At 41.8% G+C, this 25,743-nt stretch overlaps 1 protein-coding gene across 3 annotated transcripts in view; it reads left to right on the top strand.

The window, feature by feature from the left end:
* PIK3R1 (phosphoinositide-3-kinase regulatory subunit 1) overlaps positions 1-25,743 on the top strand; it is a 51,414-nt gene that overhangs the window by 17,206 nt on the left and 8,465 nt on the right. Inside the window, exons 1-6 of one of the 3 annotated variants that reach the window (XM_075838863.1) lie at positions 10,485-10,504; positions 17,101-17,193; positions 17,899-17,973; positions 19,678-19,809; positions 20,562-20,763; positions 20,872-20,951. In XM_075838863.1, the coding sequence (XP_075694978.1) occupies positions 17,106-17,193; positions 17,899-17,973; positions 19,678-19,809; positions 20,562-20,763; positions 20,872-20,951 (577 nt within the window). In that variant the 5' untranslated portion in view covers positions 10,485-10,504; positions 17,101-17,105. Of the gene's footprint in view, positions 1-10,484; positions 10,505-17,100; positions 17,194-17,898; positions 17,974-19,677; positions 19,810-20,561; positions 20,764-20,871; positions 20,952-25,048; positions 25,347-25,743 lie in introns of those variants that run through there. The other 2 variants (XM_075838857.1, XM_075838876.1) reach the window with 2 other exon arrangements.

Genomic DNA, 25,743 nt, shown 5'->3' with positions numbered 1-25,743 from the left:
TCAGGAGCTGTTCGCATGAAAACAGCTCTGTATTTTTAGACGTTTTTGCTGACTGCGTGTGAACATACCCTTACATGGTACATGTAACAATTTCTTATAAAGCAATGATCTTTTTTAGGCAGTGTGTCCATCATCCAATCCCCCAAAGTCGACGTACACAATCTTACATTATATCCTGCAAATTGTGACCAAAGGGCATGTTGAAGTTGAAAGTATCGAAACCTCATGAGGGGGGGGGGGGGGGCAACTTGGTGTTTCAAGCTAATGTGGCTACACTTTCATCCACAACCACATCACCAAGAGCTGGAATACACAGGGCTGCCCATTCACCAGGACCAGGTGGTCTCTGAATATGTGATACATGTGGTTTATACCACCGTGGTGTTGCAGCTTTTAAAATACATTGAGGGAGAATAATCAAAACTGGTGCGAAGGAAAAATATAGCATAGCAACCAATCCGGTTCAAGCTCTCGTTTTCGAAGAGGCATTTTTTGAAAATGAAGAAAAAAAAGCTACCTGGTTGCTATGGGCAAGTAATCCACTTTTCCTTAGCACCAGTTTTGATAAATCCTCCCGTTGAGTAGTGTAGTAGTCATCTCTGGAGTCATGGGACACTTGTCTGCAACGTTCATGACTGTCAGGAGGAAAGAAAATTGAGGTAAAATAGTTGCCGTCAAGTCACATGACTTCAACTAATAAACCATAGTTACTATTCAATCTGCAGCAAGTTGTATGTATCCACTACCCTGTGTCAAGGACAGATATTTAGTATTTTGTTTTTTTGTTTCTGAACTACAATGGACATATTGCGTTCCCTTTCAGTCGTGGTTTGTTTGCAATGCGATGACATCACCAATCGGCACATTGTGGTCAGCCACGCTAAAAAGCACTGTTCTAAATTGTGAAGGTGCTACCTGCACTTAGTAAGGCTTATGTGATGACAAGCGGATAGCACTTCCCATATGTGAATACGTTTCAGCTGTACAGGACGATCAGTCCACATCTGGTTCTGGAAAATGTCCTCCCTCTGAATTAGGGTGTATTCACACAGTGCTGTTTTTGAAACCACAACCAGAAGTGGATTCAAAGAAAAAGTGAAATCTTTCCTATATGCCCCCACCCCTCCTCAATTTATGATCCACTCCATGTTGTGGCTCTCAAAACTGCATAACAAAAACCAGTGTGAATAAGGCCCTTACAGCGATCTATTGCCACTACTGTTGGTGACTTTCAGCAGTGCATATTGTTATTTCCATGCAGTATTTTTCTATGATTTGTCATCTGGCCCCTTCTTTGCCATCTCATTTTCCTGCATGGAATGAAAACTCCCTATGTTTAGATTCTACCATTTCCCCCCCCTCCCCCCCCCCCCCTTCTGTAAATTAGCAGAAAGATCACAGCGTAACACTTTAATTTCCTGGAACCGATCCGAGTCCACCATTTAATTTTCCATGGGAAATTGTAAGACGTTCTATGAACATCAAAGTACTATTCATGGTGACGTACGAGATCTCGGATCGTTTCGTAAAGTTGGAAGAAACGTACAATATTCTGTATTGTACGGAGAAAATGTGTAGGCTTTTTCTTATACTAAGGATTAATGTAGTAAACCGTCCCCGTTACATATCATTTCATCAGATAAAACCAGCAAGTTACTATCTGCCGTTCTATTCTTACTCGTTTTTTGTGTGGGAAAAAAAGTTATCTGCATTGTATTTTTTTGTTTAAAAAAAAAAAAAAAGGAAGTGGGTTTTCTGTAGATTGCACCATCCCGTAGATGTGTTAACAATAGTTAGTGGTCAGCAGCCTTCAGCCCTGCCACCATTGTAAAATTACTAATCTTTGGGCATGTTCACACGTGGCAGATTAGTTGCAGAAAGTTCTGGTCATCTGAATGTTGTATCTGCAGTAAGTGCATGGGTTTCTGTAAACCCCATTCCGATAATTCGGACGGTCACAGAAATGTCTGGCACCTTTCTATACCATACACGTTCAATTTGGCTGAAGGGGGCGAGGGGAGTCACGCATGCTGAAGTTCAACGTGTGAAATCCTTTTGTTCCTTCTCCCCTCCCTGAGCTGCGTCTTAAGCATTTCATTCAGCCAACCAGTAGCCTGCTCTGTACTTGTGAGCTGAATTAGATGCCTAAGAAGCTTGAAGACCTAAAAAGCTACAAAAATCTTAAGCTAGAAGACATTAAAAGACACAGCGCCTCACAGCCGGTTAATTTTTTTTTTTCTGCATCCTGCACTGATGAGAGGCAACGACCCTGAAACAGTGATGTCTAAACGTGGGCATCTCTTCTTTTTGGAGGAGTCTCTAGTTTGGCTGATGTGAGCTATTTTGCACACGGTTTTCCCATGTGGCATTGCCTGTGAATTAGGCTTCATACACCCACGTGGTCTCTTCAATGAGAGTCAATAATGCCCGTCCCCGAGCTTCATCCCATTGCAATAAGCATGCACTCTTGGAATTGGGAGAGGGCGCTTTCCCAAAACAACAATCAATGTAGAATGTCCCATGTGTTTTTTTTTTTTGTTTTTTTTTTTACCATAACCTGTATTGTAAATGAAGTGCAAATTTTTCCTTTGTACGTCTCATTTATCAATAGGGCACCGCAGGTTGTAGGGGTCAGCAACCTTCCCCACACCGGCTGTTGTGAAACTACAATTCCCAGAGTGCCCTTAGGCTGGAATTATAAAGCTTTTGGCTTGTCAGGGTATACTGGGTGTTGTAGTTTCACAACCGCTAAAATACCAAGGGTTGCTGATCCCTGTACTATAGACCACCGCACAAAGCCACTTGTGTTCTTTAAAGGGGTTGGCTCATTGCAGAATATTTGGCTGTTGCAGGGGAAATGTAGTTGAATAGCTGTTCTTATAATACATGGACAGCTCAAGTCTGACAACGCCTTTAGTAGAGCATATGGACGAGGGTTATCCTGATGGGGCAACCGCTTCAATATATTTTATAACACATTGGGCCTCATTCATCAAAACTGTCTGATAGGAAAATTGACCTCGTTGCCCATAACAACCCACCATGCTGCACCTTTTCATTTTTCCAGAGTAGTTAAGGTTACCACCTACTCCTGACTGACCCCTTTGACTGATAATGGGGTATGCCGGGTTCCGGCATGGTGTTTGTCATTATGACCGAAAAAATAGTGCTGCACATGTGGACAGAGCCGTAGAACCTTCTTGATAAATGAGGCCCATTGTTTGTAATTCCATATTATTGTGATTTTATTCTGCGTCATCTGGTCTTGGGCTATGTGATAGGGTTTAACCAGTAAAACCAGGTTGCTTTACTCCTGAACTGGATATACGATAGTGGGTTCATATAGCCGGCAATATCAGAATATAGTAGGGTGTATACAGCTCTTATCCAGTTAAGCAACTGTCTCACATAAAATGTTAAGCCTATAGGATTAACCTCCATGGAAAGGATTTAGCAAATCCGTCAGCACGGAGGCAAGCGGACAGTCTGGTATTCCAGCCTAAAGTGCGTTTCTTTCCTCCCTTTGCATTTTGGTGCTACTTTTTGTATGTACAACGGCGAGGAAATGTTCCCAATCTCCTCCTCCTCCTTCCCCCAGAGCAGATATTGTGCAACAGTTCTCATCTGTCAGATTCGTGCAAGCGAGTACATGTGCGTTTCATTATTTGATCGCCTGAGGAGACTGCTGTTTAAGTTGGCAAGTAGGATTTTTTTTTTTTTACTTTTTAAAGAGAAGAAAAAAAAGCAAAGCATGTCTGTTGGCGAGATTCCAGAATGCCAGAGAGAATTGACCAAATGCCAGAAAACATCTACTGCTTCTCCCTATGAAGACTGGGGCAATATTCTGCCTCTTACAAGGGGTGGGGGGGGGGGGGGGGGTCCAGTAAAACTCACAGGGAATAGAAAAGTCAAATGTGGTTTTAATTTGTTGTTCTGGGCTTGGGATGATCGTGCTTCAGTAGTAAAATATGTACCGAGTTTATTTCCAGATTCGGTGATTGTGGAAAATAAAGCAGTCACCATTAGTGTTGTTGGCAGTCTCTTAATGGCCACAATGAGTAAGTCTGGAATCCAATACTTCGCATAGTTGAGCGTAACATTTAGAAGCTCCCCACTGTTTTTTATGTGGTCCGGTTGATAAATCCCCCTGCCCACTCATTTGTGCAGGTTACATAACTGGAAACCACGTGTGGTGTTACTTGTTGCAGCAGGCGGCTGTACACACCAGATACACTATATCTTGTCATCCTTCTCTTCTGAGGACAGTCAAAGATATAACGTGATAGTTTGTTCTGTGTCTATGCCTCAGGCCGTTCTCTAATCTATCGTCTCCTAAATGTAGCATTCTAGTACAGCTAGACTTTAATAGTACTCGATTGTCTTCCTTTTTAAGGTTCTCCAAATGGGCAACATAATAACTTTGCTGCTTCATGTTTCTTCTATATAGTGGAGAGCAGCTACAAAGCATGTCTCCTACTCTGGAGTACGGGCCTGTTCACATCTGCGTTGGAGCGCTATTGTTTCCGGTAAATCCATGGAAACCATTAAAGTCGATGGGTTCCTGTTCAATGGAGCTTGTGCTTCTGGCATTTTCATTGTTCTGCTCCTCTGACTGAAACCTGAACGCAGATGTGAACAGAGCCTACGAGTCTGTGCTGAACGTGGACAGTCCGGAGAATTCCGTTGCCGATCTACTGTATAAGGCTACATCTGCCCGGTGCTGGGGAGTTGTACACTTGTTGCCCAATTTCCCTGCATATTACAGATCTCTGGGGGGGCTCCAGCAGTTGTTCATCCTGTGATTTGCTTATTGTCAGAAGACCGTTACAAGAAAAGAAACAAAAAAAAGATGGCCAAAAAACGGGCAACTTCCTTAAATATTTTAGAATGTGAGTAATGATGGTAAGGTGGAAAATATAAACTTGGACCTTGGTAATATGCTTGCTTTAGTGTAAAGTGGCTACACTTCAGCTACCTTCTATTTTGGCTTTTGAGGGGGTTTTCCGGGTCTATGTCTAGTTAAAGAGGCTCTGTCACCAGATTTTTCAGCCCCTATCAGCTATTGCAGCAGATAGGCGCTGCAATGTAGATTACAGTAACGTTTTTATTTTTAAAAAACGAGCATTTTTGGCCAAGTTATGACCATTTTCGTATTTATGCAAATGAGGCTTGCAAAAGTACAACTGGGCGTGTTGAAAAGTAAAAGTACAACTGGGCGTGTATTATGTGCGTACATCGGGGCGTGTTTACTACTTTTACTAGCTGGGCGTTGTGTATAGAAGTATCATCCACTTCTCTTCAGAACGCCCAGCTTCTGGCAGTGCAGACACAGCCGTGTTCTCCAGAGATCACGCTGTGACGTCACTCACAGGTCCTGCATCGTGTCAGACGAGCGAGGACACATCGACACCAGAGGCTACAGATGATTCTGCAGCAGCATCGGCGTTTGCAGGTAAGTCGATGTAGCTACTTACCTGCAAATGCTGATGCTGCTGCAGAATCAACTGTAGCCTCTGGTGCCGACACGATGCAGGACCTGTGAGTGACGTCACAGCGTAATCTCTGGAGAACACGGCTGTGTCTGCACTGCCAGAAGCTGGGCGTTCTGAAGAGAAGTGGATGATACTTCTCATCAGAACGGCCAGCTAGTAAAAGTAGTAAACACGCCCCAATGTACGCACATAATACACGCCCAGTTGTACTTTTACTTTTCAACACGCCCAGTTGTACTTTCGCAAGCCTCATTTGCATAAATACGAAAATGGTCATAACTTGGCCAAAAATGCTCGTTGTTTAAAAATAAAAACGTTACTGTAATCTACATTGCAGCGCCTATCTGCTGCAATAGCAGATAGGGGTTGCAAAATCTGGTGAGAGAGCCTCTTTAACCGGACTGAGTTGCAATACCAGGAACAGCCACTACGGCGCTGCACCTGCTAAACCATTAATGGGATGTGGCTTCTAGAAACCCTTTGTCAGCTGATTGGCGGGAGTCAGATCGGCCCATCTCTTGGCAAAATGTGATCTGTTCTGCCTGGAGATATTAATACCTTTACTGTACAGGTAATGTTGAACTATGAGAGGTTTTACTACTCAAAACTTAAGCATTTTACAAAACTACAGTAAGAATTTAATACATTATGGAAAAGCTTTGAGAATAGATAAGGTGACGAAGAATATAAAAATACCTTGACTGGAGAGCCTGAGCTGACCCGTCAGTGTTTGTCAGCTCGCCAGTTATATTTATTGGGCTGCGCTCAGGTGACCTTCTCTTATCCATGTTCATGACTGCAGTACTGTGTAGCAGTGTTAGCATTTTGGAGAATAGATCTCCTGTCATCACCTATATGCTGTTCTCCAGATCATTAACAAGTAAAGAAAGGTTTCCGCTGAATGTAATCTGAGGCCCGCACGTAAGGAGCTTCTATGTATTCCCGTTTCCTTCACATATTACAGACCGGCTCATGAGTTCTCCGGGAGCTAGCAGCGTGTTCTTTAAGTGAATTTACATGTTTAGGTAATTCATTGGCTTCTTTCTGTGTAACCACGTGGTAGGCACACACAGAAGAAATAGATGTCCAACTGACCCCTACAGGTATGGCTTCCCATGTCGTGGTGTAGGATCTTTTGGTCTAGTCATGACGCCCCCTTTTGAACCTCATGATAGATACTCTTGCCTCAATGAGTAAAACTTGGGCCTCATGAACACGACCTTCTTATGGATGTGTTATACGGATATGTAATAGGTCGTCCATAGCCTTCTTTAGGCCCGTAATGTACCTCCATTTGCCTCCAATCGTAAGCAGGGGCACACACTGTGTCGTGACCCAACCGCATTATGACTGTTTCCCCCTTAGAAGCCATTACAGCCATTTATTGCTTTGGTGTCTTGTGCAGAAATTGAGTATTACTATTACTACTATTACTATTACTACTACTACTACTATTACTATTACTATTACTACTACTACTACTATTACTATTACTATTACTATTACTACCACTATTACTACTACTACTACTATTACTACTATTACTACTACTATTACTATTACTATTACTACTACTATTACTATTACTACTATTACTACTACTATTACTACTACTACTATTACTATTACTACCACTATTACTATTACTACTACTACTACTATTACTACTACTATTACTACTACTATTACTACTACTATTACTACTACTATTACTATTACTATTACTACTACTATTACTATTACTACTACTATTACTATTACTACTACTATTACTATTACTACTACTATTACTACCACTATTACTACTACTACTACTACTACTACTATTACTACCACTATTACTATTACTACCACTATTACTATTACTACTACTACTATTACTACTACTATTACTACTACTATTACTACTACTATTACTATTACTACTACTATTACTATTACTACTACTATTACTATTACTACTACTATTACTACTACTATTACTATTACTATTACTACCACTATTACTACTACTATTACTATTACTACTACTACTACTATTACTACTACTATTACTATTACTACTACTATTACTATTCCACTATTACTACTACTACTACTATTACTATTACTATTACTACTATTACTACTACTATTACTATTACTATTACTACTACTATTACTATTACTACTATTACTACTACTATTACTATTACTACTACTATTACTATTCCACTATTACTACTACTACTACTACTATTACTATTACTATTACTACTATTACTATTACTACTATTACTATTACTACTACTATTACTATTACTACTACTATTACTATTACTACTATTACTATTACTATTACTACTATTACTATTACTACTACTATTACTATTACTATTACTACTACTATTACTACTACTATTACTACTACTACTATTACTACCACTATTACTATTACTACTATTACTACTACTATTACTATTACTACTATTACTATTACTACCACTATTACTATTACTACTATTACTACTACTATTACTACTACTATTACTACTACTATTACTACTACTATTACTACTACTATTACTACTACTATTACTATTACTACCACTATTACTACTACTAGTAACCTTGTTAGATTTTCTGACAACACATGAACTGTGATCAAATCTGATGTTTGCATTTGACTCTCTATTCAAAATCTGTCATTCAGGTTCCCATATTCTGGCAGCGGACATGTCTGTTATCTTTCTGTGCAGCAACCATTATCCCAGACTCTATACAGTCATGTCCTTCAGTAGAGTTACATGGTGGGAAACTTCTCCGGCACAACGTCACTTCTAAAATTGTCATTTATTTAGAACGAAACATTTGAACCCTGAAAGCCACTTATGTCAGGACCACTGTGTGTAAAGTGTAGGGGAGCTTCTGCGCGATAAACACATCTAGAAAAGCGAGAACCTGGCAGGAGGGAGGCATGAATTTCAGCCGCCTTTCTTTTTGTTCCTTTCTATAAACAGCATTACATTGGGAAAAGCTGCAAGCTTCTTAATGCAGAACAGACCTGTAGGGGGCAGCAGAACTCAATCCAGCGTTAATTCCTTAGGGCTTCCTTCCAGAAAGTGTCTCTGCTTTGACTGGAGCCAACAAAAGCCATCTGTTCTCTTATTTATAGCTCCTATTTCTAAGAAGTATATTCTATAGCAGATAAAAGGTGGATGACAGGTCATAATTCACAAGTTTACTGAGGCCTGAACTGTCGGGACATGATGTACTGCACCTTAATGACCGTTCACCTGCACTTACTCTTTACACCGGGGTACTAATTAGGAATACGGTTCTGAGATGAGTGAGCCGGTGCGATATAGTGCAGGTTTAGTATTATGCGGTGCTGCGAAGGAGAATATGACTTGTGCTACAGCTCTTCATAGCGCCATTACAGCGGTGTCACTTACTTTTGTCCTCTGTGAAAAGTTTACAGGTTGGTGTGGCCCTAGACGTGGCTACAGACGTAAAGATTAACCATCAATTCTAATTGATAGAAATCTGCTCAATCCCTCAAGTTGGTGGTGAACATACATACTGTATGCGGGTAATGCAAAGATCCTTGAGGAACGTTCATATGGATCAGCCCCCTAAAAAGCACTTCTAATTCCCATTGGGGCAGATTTACTAATGTCTACGTTTTATACAGTGTAGACGGTCAAGGAAGTCAGAAGATGCGCCATATTTATCACAGTGGTGTATAATAAACTTGGCGCATGTTAGACACTTTTCTCTTCTACCACCTCTAGGCTGGCTGAGTGGCAATTTTGGAGCTCGGTGTTGCCTTTTAAGCCTTTGCCCCTTTACAGTAAGCTGCACCCATTGTTGAGCCTGGCACAAAACGTCTCTTAGACAGTTGATACAGCATGTACGCCAGAATTGTGGCCCTTTTTGAAGAGTAAATCTGCCCCTCGGTATCATGGAGCTTGCGTGTCCTCCCTGTGTTTGCATGGGTTCCCTCCAGGTACTCCAGTTTCTTCCCATACTTCAAAAATATACAGATATGTTGATTTGCTTCCTGCGAAATTGCCGATAGTGTGTGTGTATCAGACAGGGAGGTTAGATTGTAAGCTTCTTAGGTGACTGATGTGAGTGATTACAATCGCTGTACTGCGGAATATGACGTTATATAAGTAACAGGGAAAAAAAAATTCCCTAGATTTAGGAATAAGCTTTGAAGCCGCTAAGTCTTTGGTTGTTGAGTTTATTTCAGGCATAGCGAAAATCCTATTAGGATTTTTTTTTTTCCCCTTGAACTTTGGTAGTGTCTGGTCCAAAACTCGCAGGTCATTGCACACAAGCCCTTATCCTTTGAAATCTTCTTTTTTTTTTTTTTTTTTTTTTTATACAACGGACCGGAGAAAAGATCGGGCTTTAGGTATGTGTGTCTGGAACAAATCTAGACGCTTTAAGTTTCCATTTGACTGCCAGGTATTGGCTTTATAATATCTTTCTGCAGAGGACCTCTCCAAAAGGTGCAGCTGTGAGCTGGTTTCATCTTGCACTGTGTAGCTATGTTGGCACGGCTCTAGATGTAAGGTATGCTGTCGGCTCCTGCGCCTCTGTTCAGACCTGTCTCTGTTACCAGGAGACAAGAGCCAGGGGATTGGAGGGCATCTTGATCTATGAAGCCAACTGATTTGCTGCCGCTCCATGCAAGTAAAAATAGACTTAGTGGAAAATGCTGCGTGGGTGACATGTCATTGACAGGCTTCTTGTACTACCTGCTGGAGATCCTACCCCTCACACTCGTCCGTGCACGGAGCGAGGAGCTACTGATGGTGCTTGGGCCGTGATCTGAACTTCTTGGCTTTGAAAAACGAGAGATCCGGCGTAGGGAAAGATGATTGCGCTCGGCGAGAAACTCATTGAGGACTGTAGCAAGGGGATCAACAAGGTTGCCAAGTTCCTGAAAGGGGGGTTTGGTGCTCCCAAGCTTCAGGCCGTCTTTCAGAACAGCTGCAAGCAAGCAAAAATTCTGGTGGCAGGTACAAAACGCGTGGGCTGCTAGTTGTGGATTCTTGTCTAGACGGTGCTCTGTGTTGCATGTAGAGACCGGCTAGTTCTCCCGCTTGCCTTTCTTCTAGGCTTGCGATCTTTTTTTGGCTTTAATCACTAGTAAGAGGTAGACCGTGTGCGCTACAAGTGCGTTCCGGCTTCCTGGTCTTGCTCTGTGGCTTATTGTTAGTGCTGTGGACTTCTGCATTTTAATGTCCCTCCTTTCCTTCTTATTCCAGCTCTAGACTTTTTTTTTTTATTTCCCCCCCCCCCCCACCCCACAATTCAGCAATTTATCATTTCCTGTCTCCTTTCCTCAAATGAAAAGGGACTATTCACAATCCGGCTGCAGAGTCCAACATTTGCATTTTTCAGCTCCGAACAGGAGGTAGAGGGGGTTATTTTAACAGCTCACATTCCAGTTCAGAGAAAATGAACACATCCCCCATATTCATGAAGGCGTTGTAATAGAACAGATGCCTGCTATGCTGATGGCGTACCAACGTGGAGGGGGTCGCACACTTTTATGCTGCTGGATCAGCATTTACTTTTCTCTTTTACAGCTTTCTGCACATTATTCCACATACTAAAACTTGTGGTTTATAATCTACTTTTGGCGTGTAGTTAAATAAAATCTATTGTTCCCTGTTGGCAGCCATTTCCGGCTAGGGGCAGGCTGTACTTGACTGATGAAAAGGTCCCTGAAGTGTTGGTTTTCTGTCGGTATCATGTTTTTTTTGCAGGTTATTGACCTAAAAAAAAAGATGTGAGCTACTGTTGGTATCCACATTCCACCTGGGAGTGTGCCGGGTATGTAAAGCATCAGGGACAATGTATGGATTTTAATATTTTTTTTTTTCTTGGCTGACTTTAAAGCTGGAGACTTCTCATTTTGCCATCTCCTGGAAATTCATGAAATATCTTCATGTGGAATTTCCAATCAATCATGTGGCAGTGTTTAGTATGTGCATCCCAAGGAGTTCACCTAGCGGAGTTGTGCTTGCACTTTGCCCTTCTCTCCAGTGCTGATTATGCAATTCTAGCAGAAAGATTAAATGCCTGCAATCTGGTCCTTGGTAGCTGCGGGCCTGGATTAAGCCGGGGTTATTGTTTAATTCCTGTAAGCAGAGGATTAATTATTCTCTTGTCTCTGGCGGTATAATGAATGCTGCTTTGTTTTTGTTTCATTTGGATGCCTAAGTTATTAACCCCTTCAGGACTGAGCCTGTTTTGGCCTTCAGGACGAAGCCGATTTTTCAAATCTGACATGTGTCACTTTATGTGGTAATAACTCCGGAATGCTTTTACCTATCCAAGCGATTCTGAGATTGTTTTCTCGTGACATATTGTACTTTATGTTAGTGAAAAAATTTGGTTGATAAATTCAATATTTATTTGTAAAAAACACCAAGATTTGGAGAAAATTTGCAAAAATTAGCATTTTTCTCAATTTAAATGTATCTGCTTGTGAAACAGATAGTAATACCACACAAAATAGTTACTAGTTAACATCTCCCATATGTCTACTTTATGTTTGCATCGTTTTTTGAACATTCTTTTATTTTTCTAGGACGTTACAAGACTTAGAACTTTAGCAGCGATTTCTCATATTTTCAAGAAAATTTCAAAAGGTGATTTTTACAAGGACCAGTTCAGTTCTGAAGTGGCTTTGACGACCTTATATATTAGAAAGTCCCCATAAATCACCCCATTTTGAAAACTGGACCCCTCAAAGTATTCAAAACAGCATTCAGAAAGTGTATTAACCCTTTAGGCGTTTCACAGGAATTAAAGCAAAGTAGAGGTGAAAGTTACAAATTTCATTTTTTTTTTACAAAATTCATTTGTAATACATTTTTTTCTATACCACAGGAGGTTTTACCCGAGAAATGTAACTTATTATTTATTGCCCAGATTCTGCAGTTTTTAGAAATACCCCACATGTGGCCCTAGTGCGGTCATGGACTGAAACACCGGCCTCAGAAGCAAAGGAGCACCTAGTGGATTTTGGGGCCTCCTTTTTTTTTAGCATATATTTTAGGTACCATGTCAGGTTTGAAGAGGTCTTGTGGGGCCAAAACAATAAAGACCCCCAAAAGTGACCTCATTTTGGAAACTACACCCCTCAGGGAATTTATCTAGGGGTATAATTAGCATTTTGAACCCACAGTTTTTTTTGCTAAATTTATTTGAATTAGTTTGTGAAGGTGAAAATCTACTTTTTTTCTGAAAAAACGTAGAAATTTTTAATTTTTTCAAGGAATAAAAGAGAAAAAACACCCCAACATATGTAAAGCAATTTCTCCTGATTATAGCAATACCCCATATGTGGTAATAAACTGCTGTTTGGACCCACAGCAGGACTCAGAAGAGAAGGAGCACCATTTGGATTTTGAAATTCTGATTTTGCTGGTATAGTTTTCAGTGCCATGTCGCGTTTGAATTGCATTGGAGGGAACAAAATAGTGGAATCCCCCGGAAAGTGACCCCATTTTGGAAACTACACTCATCAAGGAATTTGTCTAGGGGTAAAGTTAGCATTTTGACCACACGGTTGTTTTGCTGAATTCATTGGAATTATTCTGTAAAGGTAAAAATCGACTTTTTTTCTGAAAAAAGGTAGCCATTTTTAATTTTTACAAGGAATAAAGGCGAAAAAGCACCCAAACATTTGTAAAACCATTTCTCCCGATTACGTAAATACGCCATATGTGGTAATAAAGTGCTGTTTGGACCCACAGCGGGGCTTAGAAGGCAAGGAGCGCTATTTGGCTTTGGGAGCTCAAATTTAGCTGAAATGGTTTTTGGGTGCCATGTCGCATTTGCAAAGCCCCTGAGAGGCCAAAACAGGGGAAACCCACCAAAAGTGGAAATTACACCACTTAAAGAATCTATCTAGGGGTATAGTGGGCATTTAGACCCCACACGTCTTTTGCAGGATTTATTAGAATTGGGCCATGAAAATGAATATCAACATTTCTTCCACTAAAATGTTGCATTTTTTTCAATTTTACAAAGGATAAAGGGGGTAAAAGTTGCCCAACATTTGTAAAGCAATTTCTCCCGAGTACGGCTATACCCCACGTGTGGTCATAAATGGTTTTTCATTAGAAAGTAATTAACCCTTTCTGGACTGATCCATTTTTTTCTTTTCCTTTTTAGTTTTTTCCTCCCCGCGTTCCAAGAGCCACAACTTTTTTATTTTTCAGTCAATAGAGCGGTATGAGGGCTTATTTATTGAGGGACGAGCGGTCGTTTTTATTGGTACAATTTGTTGGTACATACAACTGTTTGAGCACTTTTTATTACATTTTTAGCTAGAGCGAAGGTGACCAAAAAAACAGCGATTTTGCCGTTTTAAATTCTTTATTTTTCACGTGAGACGCTCGATACATCACCCCCCAAACTAAGACATGCTATGTTGTGGTGCGCGAAGGGGTCAATGCGCAGCGCATGGTGCGGAGTGAAAATTACAATTTTCCACTCATATGCCACTTTAGTGCACTATATGTTATGCCCAGTTTGTGCCACTGAAGACAAATACCTCATAAAATATTAACCGGGTTCTCCCGCGTATGGCGATGCCATATCTGTGGACATAAACTGGTGTTTGGGCACGCTGCAGGGCTCAGAAGGGAGGGAGCGTCATTTGGCTTTTGGGGCGCAGATGTAGCTTGGTAGTTGTTCTGTTTGGGGTTTTACTGGTGTTTCAGTTTGTAATGTGGGGGCATATGTAATCTGTGAGGAGTACATCAGGGTACATGTTATCTGTGCGGGGTACATCAGGGTATAATAAGAGGGTATAATAATGCAGTAAATAAATAATAATCCGCAGATATGTGGCCGGTGTCACACTTATAAATGGCGCCCAATCTTATCTGCTTTTGGAACACTCCGCACATTTTGCATCGCCATATTCTGAGAGCCAGAACGGTTTTATTTTTTCTCCACCGGAGCCGTGTGAGGGTTTATTCTTTGCGGGACAATCTGTAGTTTTCATTGGTACCATTTTGGGGTACCAGAAATTTTTTTGATCACGTTTTATTCCATTTTTTGGCAAGCAAGGTGACCAAAAACCATCAATTCTGACAATGTTTTTTATTCGTTTTTTTATGGCCTTCACCCTGGGCTATAAATGACCATTATACTTTATTCTGCGGGTCGGTACGATTACAGCGATACCATATGTATATAATTTTGTTATGTTTTGCAGCGTTTGTGCAATAAAATCACTTATTTATAAAATAAATACATTTTTGTGTCACCGTATTCTGAGAGCCATAACGTTTTTATTTTTCAGTCAAAAAAGCGATGTAAGGGCTTGTTTTTTGCGGGACGGGATGTAGTTTGTATTGGTACCATTTTGGCGTACGTGCGACTTTTTGATCACCTTTTATTGTATATTTTGGGAGGGTTGGTAACCAAAAAATTGTGATTCGGGCACTGTTTTTTGTTTATTTTTTTTGCGGTGTTCACCGTGCGGGAAAAATAATATTACAGTTTTATAGTTGGGGTCGTTACGAACGCGGTGATACCAAATATGTGTACTTTTTTTAACGTGTTAATTTTTTTCCTATAATAAAAGACTTATTATAGGAAAAAAAGCATTCTTTGTTTATGTCACTTCTAACTTTTATTTTTACACTTTTTAAAAACATTTTTATTATCTTTTTTTTACTTTTTTAACTTGTCCCACTAGGGGACACTTAGACTGGCAGCTCTGATCGCTGCTGGAACACATTACACTACACACGTAGTGTAATGTGTTCTAACTGTCATTGTGACGTAACTGTCACACTGACAGGAAGCAGAGGAGGAACGGCCGGAGGCTGATCCTCCGAGGCTTCCGTACATGGCAACCCGGAGGTCATTGTCTGGCCTCTGGTTGCCATGATAAGGATCGCCAGCCCCCGCAAATACATGTGGGGGGCTGCCGATCCGCTGTAAACCTCTTCGATGTGGTGATCGCAATCGACCACCGCATCGAAGGGGTTAATTGCCGATTTCAGCGGCGACAGGCCGCTGATCGGCAACGGGGAGAGCAGGGCTGACACCCTGCACAGTTAACCGCCGCTGCGGTGTAGCGCCGCGCGGCGGTTAACTGTTAAAGCGCGGACGTAACTGTACGCCAAGGTGCGCAAAGTTACTGCTCACCTGGACGTACAGTTACGTCCAGGTGCGGGAAGGGGTTAAACGGGTTCCAGCACAACGAAAGCAAGTCATTGGGCAGTGGACAAGTAGAGATTTGGAGCTTCTAAGAAGACTGGCCCAAGTTTGGTTACAGGCCTGCTTTAAAGGAGCCATAGATTTTTATTTCTCTTTTTCAAAGTTTTTTTTATTTAATTTTTTTTTAATTATTATTATACTTTAAAATAGAAAAAAGTCACATTCTTTAATAAAATCTTTTTTTCTGTAATCTCAATTGGACTATGCAGGAAAGGAAAGTTTCAAAATATCCGATTTTTGCTGTCTGAACAGAGCGTCCATTCCTTACTGGATAACTGCAGACCGGCTTTCCTCCTAGTCTGCGGAGCCGTCTAACCCCAGCACATTGAAGGTTTAGCAATACTGTAAAGTGATCCTGGAGTTTAGCGCCCCGGCCCTTGTTGCCACAGCTGTTCATGGCTCAGAATGTACCTTTTCAACCTAAATGCCTGCCGTGTATGAGCTTTTCCTGTTCCTATTATGTTTAAGTTGGATCCCTTGAGCTCTTCTAAAGTAAGCAAATTTCGCTGGTCGGTGCAGAACTTTTTTTTTTTTTGTGTAAAAATGGCTTCCCTCGTACTCCACGCCTGGAATAAATGGAAGTTTATAAAAAAGCAGATGTCTTTGCCAGCTGCTGAGCTTCTTGTAAACCTCCTTTTTCTCGTGGGACTTTTAACTACTAAGATGAAAAAGAAGGATGTTAAAAATGCAACAAAATTGCCCAGTCTGAACCCGGCCTAAAGAACATTGTAGTTGTACTATAGTCTAAAGTAAATATTTGGCATCTGTGACATTTACTTACTTTTTAATTCTTTTGTTTTACTAAATATAAGCTATTAAAATCGGTTTAAACTTTTTTTTTTTTAAAGAAATACAATTTGCCATTTCACATATCAGCAATGGGTTAATTTTAGGGCAAGACTGGATTGGAAATTCGGATATCTCAGGTTTTTTTTTTTCCTCTGACTATCCGGGGTTAACCTATCCGCTGACCTTACCCTTTATACTGTTGGTGTTCTTTCTTTTCTTCATACCCGCTGAGATTTAACACTGCTGTGTTTTTTTGGGGCAATGTGTACCCTAAACTGTTTGACTCTCCATGCAGAATGTGAGTGTTGTCTCTGGCTCCCCCTAGCTGTGTGTGGCTGTATGTACACTATGCATGTGCGTCTATCTTGGGTAGAATTAACTAGCTATAAGCCAAGGCAGCAGGCACTGCAAATGATGACACAGCATTTTGTCCTGCAGCGAGGTCTGATTTATGTAACATTTGCTCAGACTTGTCAAATATGAAGTGTTTGCGCAGAGTTTAAACTTTAACTCTGGTTTCTAAGTAGCTGGGAAATAATGACCTTTTTTTCCCCTCTTCTCTCTCCTGTAGCTTTCATGCTTCCTGATCTGGCTGAACAGTTCTCACCACCAGAGACGGCCCCACCAGTCCTTCTCAAGTTGATTGAGACCATTGAAAGAAAAGGTACTACCATTTCATCATCCTGTCACTCCGTATAATGTAGAACTTTGCGACCTGAAAGTACTTTCTTATGGAGATGGCTGAAAAGAAGATTTGGGGTGTTGCCCATGGCGACCCATTCCAGTAACGTTTTGCTATTGGTTGTTGTGGTCATTTGTTGCCCAGACATTAGATTAATGTGTAATGTCTGTCCACTTCTTTCCTGACTTCTCCATTAGCGTCCGTGTGTAAGGCAAGTTTCACACGGTCATAATACAGCCGCATTATGGTCGCAACGCTCAGACCTCCCTATGGAGTTGTATGGTGATCCCAGTTTGGTTCATTTGAACCGTGTGGGAGGGGGACTTGGATGACGCACGCCCTGGGGGGGGGGGGGGGAGATAGCTGTTGCAGTTGTAATATGACAATAAGAAACCGGCCTAATGTCCATGTAATTTCAGAACAAGAGAGAGATGAGCAAAAAAGAAACCCAGCATTTGACCAGTTAAAATCCAACCTGCCTGATCCTTGTTGGACAGACATCTGGGAACTTAGTGGGTCTGAGGAGCCTGTCCAATAATGCTTACTGGCATATAGAGCGTTCTAGAATGCAGGGGCAGAAGCCATCTACTATCCTGCTGCCATCGCTTTGGCTGGAGGTTACTGTCCTCTCCATTATTGTGCACACGGGAAGTATTCTTGCATTGCTCATCCTGTTCTCTCTTTCAGGCTTGGAATCCACAACATTATACAGATCTCCGAGTGCCATCAGTGTGGCGGAGCTTCGTCAGATCATCGATTACGGTACGATCCTGTATGATACATTAAATGTCAATTAATGATGACCGTCTCACTACATAGCATAGATGCCATTTCAAGTGTTTTCTTTTGAGACCGGTGAGGATCCTCCGTTTAACCTATTTTCCATGACGGTCATGGACTGTTCTCTTAAATGGTCAAACATTTAGACAAACTTCAATAGCACAAGCCCCCCCCCCCCTCCTCCTCCTATCTGTTCACTCAATCTTAATTTACTGCTAAATCAGTCTCCTGAGAAGACTGACTATCAGCTCACTGAGGCTTCATGCACGCGACCGTGCCCGTAATTACGGCCACGGCCGACCGTTTTTACTAGCCGTACTCCCATTTTAAAGTATAGGAGCACGGTCCGTAAAATAAAAAAATAGGACATGTCCTATTTTTTCCGGCATGTTTCTACGGCACGGACACCCTCCCGTAGACTTACGGGAAGGTGTCCGTCGGCCATAGAAATGAATGGGCCCATAATTACGGACCGTAATTACGGGCGATTTTACGGTCGTGTGCATGGGACCTGAGGGATCCGGTTACAGCTGCCCATAGAAGTCTATGGGGAGGGGTAGCAGGAGCAGAGTGAGAGACGGAGAGATATGCAGAGACGCTACTGCAGCTTCTAGTAAGTGTTACATCTCACCCCAGTGCTGGATTGACAGCTGCACTACTTATTACTGCTGTATAATCTCCTCCGTTGCTGCAGCTTCTATAGATAGAGATAGGAGAGCAGGATTCTCCTCTTCTATGTGTGCAGTGTATAGAAGACATTCTAGCAGTTAGACTCCACCCACTATCTCAGAGACAACTGAGAAATAGACCGAGTTTGCAGAGGGGAAAACTGCTAAATGCCACATACAAGGCCTATAATGTCCAGAAATAGTGTTATTCCTCATATACACACATATGACCACTTAGTCTAAAAAGTCACTGGAAAAGTTAGGTGCACTTTAAAGATTTTTGCTGAACAATTCAGTTTTCAGCCAGTAGATGGCACTAAAAGCTACACAATCCAGTATTCTGTCATGTTTGATGCTTTAAAAGGAGAAGAAATCTGAGATTATGTTGATCTTTCAAATCTATCAGAGATCTTTATGGGTTTATATAGATATTTCAAACTTTATCAGAAATTGTCCTATTATACACCGCAAAACGTTTTTTTTTTTTATGAATAAGAATTGTGTATTTTCGGTGCCTTTTTAGGCTTTCATTTGACTTCTCCAAAAAGCAGAAAATCTATTTTAATATCTGAATCCTCCAATACACACACAATACTTTTTTTATTATTATTTTCTTGTCCTGGATGGAAAGTTAGCTTCTCTTTTTTTTTTTCAGAAATTGGAAGCTCGTTGTTTATAATTTTTTTCCCTAATCGCGTTTCTGTAGACTTCAGATCTCGTTCATTCATTTGTTTGCCTTGCCTGAAGCCTTCCCACCCTTTAGAAAGCCTCTGCATGTTTATACAAAATATTTACAGGAATAACATAGACTTGTTAAAATCGGCTTCTATAACCTTGTTGCTTAGGCTATTGCAGCCAGTATTCGGATTCCTCACATTGAATATGTTTGAGAACTATTACTCCATCTGTGAAAATAGCGTAAGTTACTTAACATTGGGCAGGTTTTTTTTGTATAAAATGTATAGCGCAATTTATAAATGCAATACATTCATGAACCCTTTTTCTTCCCTCTTTCCAGATACTGCAGCAGCTGAATATGAACATTTGGACTTACCAACCCTCAGTGACGCTGTAAAGAGATATCTGTTAGATCTCCCGAACCCCGTCGTCCCAATAACCACCTACAATGAAATGGTCTCGGCAGTAAGAGGTGAGGGGCCCTACGTGTTGCTGATTTTTTTTGCTTCTGTCCGCACATAAACCCTTTAGTGCTATGTTCACATTTGCATAGTGGCTACTGCTATGAACGGAGGCCACAATACAGCTTTGTCATACGACAGATCGCACCGACAAACAACGCCTCTGCCCATTGACTTATAATATGTCGGGTTGCAGCATTACTTTTCCCGTCAAATATAATGGAACTTGCAACAGAGTCTCCAACTCAGGTGTGAACGCAGCCTTATTCTGCTTTGGGAAGAAAACTATGTGTAATGTTTAACAATATGAAGGTCTCTGTATCTGTGTGCAGAGAGAGGTAATTGTTAACCTTTTTTATCAGTGCTGGCAAATGGCGTTTATTTGGGGAGGACACGGTGTTCCAGGTACAGCCGCCTCTGCAGGATTTAACACCTGCTGCTCGCTGCGAGGCTTATCTTTTCACAAAGTCCACGCGGAACAAGTGTAAGGACGTCTCGGTATCAACTCACAAACGAAACGTCCTGTCACATGCTGCAGAGCGGGCTACGGATCTGATAACCTTCGCATGAGAACGAGACCTGTAGGTGGCATTCCTCAGCCAATGGCCGGTGCGGTGTTTCTCACAATCACGCCACCTGGGTCATAGCGCTCTGTAGTCATAGTTTCAGTTCAACATGTTTTGTGGAGTCGCTCCGGATGTGGGATCTTACGTTTTTTTGGACTAAACCTCTTGTTTTTGTTTTTTTATTTACCTCTCTGCAGAATCCTTGAACTCTGATGACTATGCGCAATTGCTGAGGAAGATCATCCAGTCGGCAAATGTGCCCCAACAGCACTGGCTCACCCTCCAGTATCTGCTGAAACATTTCTTTCTACTTTGTCAGAGCTCCAGCAAGAACTTGCTGAGTGCCAAGCTACTGGCAGAGATCTTCAGCCCGCTTTTCTTCAGAAACCAGTTAGGAAGGTGGGTAACCGACTTGTCATGCCGTACTGAGAAGCTTGGCGGTTTTTTTTTCTTTGAATTCATTGATTTTTGCATAGCAACCCTGATTTCCTCTCCGGTATTTTGCAGCTCGGATAGCTCAGAATACAGCACTCAGATTCTAGAAGTCCTTATTGCCAGTGAATGGAATGAGCAGCAAGCAGCACCAGGTACCACCACGCTTTCCTTGACTACGTTGTTGCATTGATATCGGCCTTTCAGCTTCTGCTTGTAAATTTCTTACAAAAAATCAAATTGCTAGAGGGGGGCGGCAGCTGCATGTTGTCCGGTCTCTTGGCGAGGAAATGATCGTAACGTACGTCTGTGTACACATGATCTAAGCCGTGACGCGGTTTCTTCTCTTACTGTCAGACTTTATGTGGTTATTACTTTTTATGGACCCGGTTACTCAACATGACAAATTGAATATGATCAGCTGCCGCTGTGTGGTTTAAGGTTACACGTGTTCTAGTCAAAATCTACTGTACGATCTAGCTCACATTGAGAATTGTACTTATTAATGTCAATTGCAGCTCGATGCAGGTTACCCCTATGTTGGAGGCATGAGCTGGCTATTTTTGTATTGCATAGTGTTGGTTCTAATGACTTCTATGGATGACTCCGCTTTTAACCCCTTCGTGCACCCAGACGTTCTATTACGTCTGGGGGCGAGGGGTAATGTTTGGAGCGCGCTTTTACAGCCGACACCCGGGACTAACAGCCAGGAGCAGCGATCGCGCTGTTCCTGGCTGTTTAACCCCTCAAATGCTGCGGTCAATCGCGACTGCAGCATCTGAGGCGTCGCTTCCCCACCCCGCAACGAGATCAGGGGTGACGGCGGTTGTCATGGTAGCCCAGGGGCCTAATGAAGGCCCCCAGGACTGCCTTCACTCTGCCTCTGTTAAGCCCTGCCTGTGGCAAGGCTTAACAGAAGTTTATAAAATGACAATATACTGCAATCTGTTAGGGGGGCTAATAAAGTGTGTCAAAAGTTAAAGTTTTCAGTAGTGAGAAAAAAAAATTAAAAGCCCCCCTTTTCCCGTTAACAATCTTGGTATCTCTGCGCCTGTAAAAGTCTGAACTATTACAATATAGCGTTATTTAATGCGCACGGTGAACGCCATAAAAAATGTAAACCGCCAAAATCGCTGCTTTTTGGTCAACTTCGCCCCCCAAAAAAATGTAATAAAGTGATCAAAAAGTTCTACGTACCAAAAAATGGTACCAATAAAAACAACGCAAAAAATAAGCCCTCGCACCGCTCAATCGGTGAAAAAATCAAGTTATGGCTCTCAGAATGTGGCGACACAAAACCCTTTTTTTTTTTTATCAATAAAAGTAGTAAAATTTAAGAAAAACGATATAAATTTGGTATCACCGTAATTGGGTTGAGCCGCAGAATAAAGAGAAGTTGTCGTTTTTACTGCACTATGAAAGCCGTAAAAATGAAACCCAAAAACCGATTGAGGAATCGCAATTTTTTCCAACTTCAGCATGTAAAGAATTATTTTTTCAGTTTCCCAGTACATTATATGGAACTATAAATGGTACCAATAGAAACTACAACTCCTCCCGCAAGAAATGAGCCCTTACTCCGCTCTATTGACGGAAAAATAACAAAGTTATGGCTCTCGGAATGCGGGGAGTGAAAAACCAAAAAATGACTCCGTCGCGAAGGGGTTAGAGGACCAACGTTTTGCAGCAGTTAAAGATAAACTCTGAATTGCTCATGGGCCAGTACATGGTGATCTATGGCCGTCCTGCCGAGCGGCTTCTACTCTTTATTCCAATAATTCTCTGCTCACCAGACGTCTTGTCGTGTACAACTTGTGCAAGTATGGAGAGGCTCTTCCTCGTCACCAGGCTCGCCTGCGTAGGACCGAACCACAGGAGGCTACATGGAATATTACATGTGTGGCTACCTCTCGGCTGTGTAGGGCTTGTGATTTCTGGGCATCTGGCTGGGTAGAAGTCTGAGGAAGTGGGAACTTCTGCTTTGGCTCATGGAGATCCCCATTTTTGATATTTATATTGATGCCCCCTATTAAGACTAATCGTTTACATGGCTATTTTTGCTGTTTGTGTTCCCGTGTATAATCTATTTTTTTTATTATTATTATTTTATTTTTTTTCTTGGCAAAAATTGAATTAAACCCGTCGACGGGAAGTAAAAAAAATTTAGATTTAAACGTGGAGCTCACATACAATCCTATAGATAAAACCTATAAGGTAATGTCACTTCTGAGGTGTTTGTCTCTACAGCCCGAGTACGGTTGTACCCAGGACCTGTGGCATGCGTTCTGCATAGGGCACATACCATGTTTCTAGGGGGTGCGCACGCTGTAGTTATGCAGTGACGCATTTGCCACGGTTCTGGACGTTCTAATAAACGCTGGGGATGTTGCCATCCAGATTCTAGTTGTTTCTGTTAAACACTGTCGATCTGCCACGGTTGCCGCTTCTATTTCTACCAGCTCTGTATTCATTGACCTGAGATGTAGCTGAAGCCCGGCGGTTTTTGGAGTCCGTGGCACAGCGTGAATTCTGGTCTGTCGGAAACTTTGTGACGGGGTGTGTCTGTTTATAGTCTTACTGTTTGATAACACAGGTTGTGTTGTGCCTTCGTGCTTGAGGCCAGTCAGCAGATGCACTGATATATTCTTAGTCCATATCATTTACATCTATAATTGAGCTGTAAACGAAGACCTGTTTGTACATATTTTCTGTGTCGACCTGAGACACGCTGTACTGCAGGGTAACGCATCCATACGTCTGTCCTTGCGTGCACTTTCACTGAGGAGCGACGGGCAGGAGATTACTTTCTTAGTCTTCCTTTGAAGACGTCCGACTCTTCCCTCCTCTTTCACATCTTGATGTTTTCGCCCAAGGTTTGTGGTCTTTGGTTTCTTTTATTTTTTCTACTTTTGCTTTTTTTCTATCTAACCTCCAAATGATGCAGAGGTTCAGCGCAAAGACATTAATAATTGCATAGAATAATTGATCGTTTTTCTATCCAATCCTCTGATGCGTTTGTAACATTTTGCACATGTATAGTAATGCCGTTCTTGTAAATGAAGTTACACATTTCACCAGGACCAACTGTAATGGTCATATTAATTTTGACCACCAGAGGGAGCCCTATAACAAGTTTGATTATATGAAGTCTTTGTTCCCATTTTCAGGACATGAAATCCTTCCCTTAGTGTAACTCAAGACCCCATGATGCAGAATACAGTGCAGCCTTGTGGATAACTACAGTTTTTAATTTACTTAAGACATAAGAAAAGTGTGTGTGTGTATGTATATGTATATGTATATATATATATATATATATATATATATTATATACACACACACTTGTTGGCATTGATGCGCAGAATTGTATTGGGGTAAATATGCCATCATACGTCTGTTTCATCCGTAGGGCTGCCACATGTTGTAACCATTTTAGACGATGCTTCATTTATCATAGACAATTCTTGGCATTGTGCTCCTGCAGCAGTTCAGTTGAGCCATCTGCTGGCGTGCAGACCATAGAGCGGCATTCTCACTGCCCATGGATCCTTCTGTTAAACTTTGTAGCGCTTGTCATAAGCGGTGAGTTGTAGGGAGCAGCACTGTTTTATGAGGTGAGATCCGCAGCATGACCTGTGATCTGAGAATACGTGCAGAACAATGCACATTTCTCCTCCTGCAGTAAACCGAGAGCTTCTGTAACACCGCTACTAGCTAGGTGCTGGATGCAGACCTACTGTAGACTGGCAGTGCGGCGGTTAACCAGCTGCGGCATACCTTTTCCTGTCTTGGGTTCTGGAGTAGCTTTGTGATAGGCAGCGTTGGTGGTAGGGTGGGGGGGTGTAGAGATGTCCGTCTTTTGTGGCGGTACAAGCGATTTATTTTTTGCACGCCAGTTCCCTCACTATATTTTCTTATGCTGAACCACTTCCTGAATGTGGCCGCTGTCAGGCCTGCTACCCTGTACTTGAGCCCTCTCCTAGCAGTCAGTGACAGGCTTTTTTAAGTCCTCACACAATGGTTGTCTCCGTTACTGAGCTAAAAGCAGTGCACTCCCTGCAGCAGCCACTTGTTAGCTGATGACAGCTCCTCGTTGATTGACAGCCTCTTCTATACCCTCCCTCCCCCCCCCCCACCCAAATCCCTAGCTCAGCAAATATTTGAACCTGCTTGAGTTAATCATGAAACTGAGATCTTTATCTTGGAGAGACGTGCAAGCCGAGTCTCTTCCCCCTCCCCTCCCCTCCTGTGAGCGCTGCACTGAAATCGCCTTCACTTTTTAATCATTAACTGGGACTGAAGGACTAGATTCCACCGCACTGGCTCTGTGGTCTGATTTCTGAACAGAGTGGCGGCTTGGGGAGCTGACACTTCTATGGGATATTGAGGACCTAAAGAAATTCAACTTTTTGTCATCTACTACAAGTGGGATTATCTATAGCACTTTATTTTCCTGGAAATTGCTTGATTTTTATTTTCCTTGGGCTTTTTATTTATATATTTCTGGATTTATACTTTGCGAAAGCCGAGGACAATGCACGATATTCTAAGTAAGTACATCACGTTTCCTCGGATCCGTTTCGCTGACTCCCGTCCTTTTTTGTCTTCTCCTCTTTTGTTTATTGGCCATCTCTCCTTTTTACTTAATGACTCTTCTATTGGTTATCAGAGGGCGGTTTAAGAAGGGGTTAAACTCCGGTCATGCTCTGCCTCCCTCCATCACTTTCTGAGACAGTGGAAAGCTGCCGGTCTCTTCCCTAACCCGAGCTGCTTAACATAGACATTCGCAGCAAGCTAGACTGGTTTGGCGTTCCCACTCGCCTGCTCATGTAAATGTGACCGCGGTTTGACGAGCTTTGAACACTTTCTAACCAGTGACTCCAGTGAGTGCGTGCGTTCTCGTACGTGCAGATCTTTGCATTTTGTAAGTCCCAATAATCCTGCTAT

The sequence above is a fragment of the Rhinoderma darwinii genome, chromosome 1, assembly GCF_050947455.1.
Source record: "Rhinoderma darwinii isolate aRhiDar2 chromosome 1, aRhiDar2.hap1, whole genome shotgun sequence".
In the NCBI taxonomy this organism is placed as follows: Eukaryota; Metazoa; Chordata; class Amphibia; order Anura; family Rhinodermatidae; genus Rhinoderma; species Rhinoderma darwinii.
This window is presented reverse-complemented; position numbering and strand designations above follow the sequence as displayed.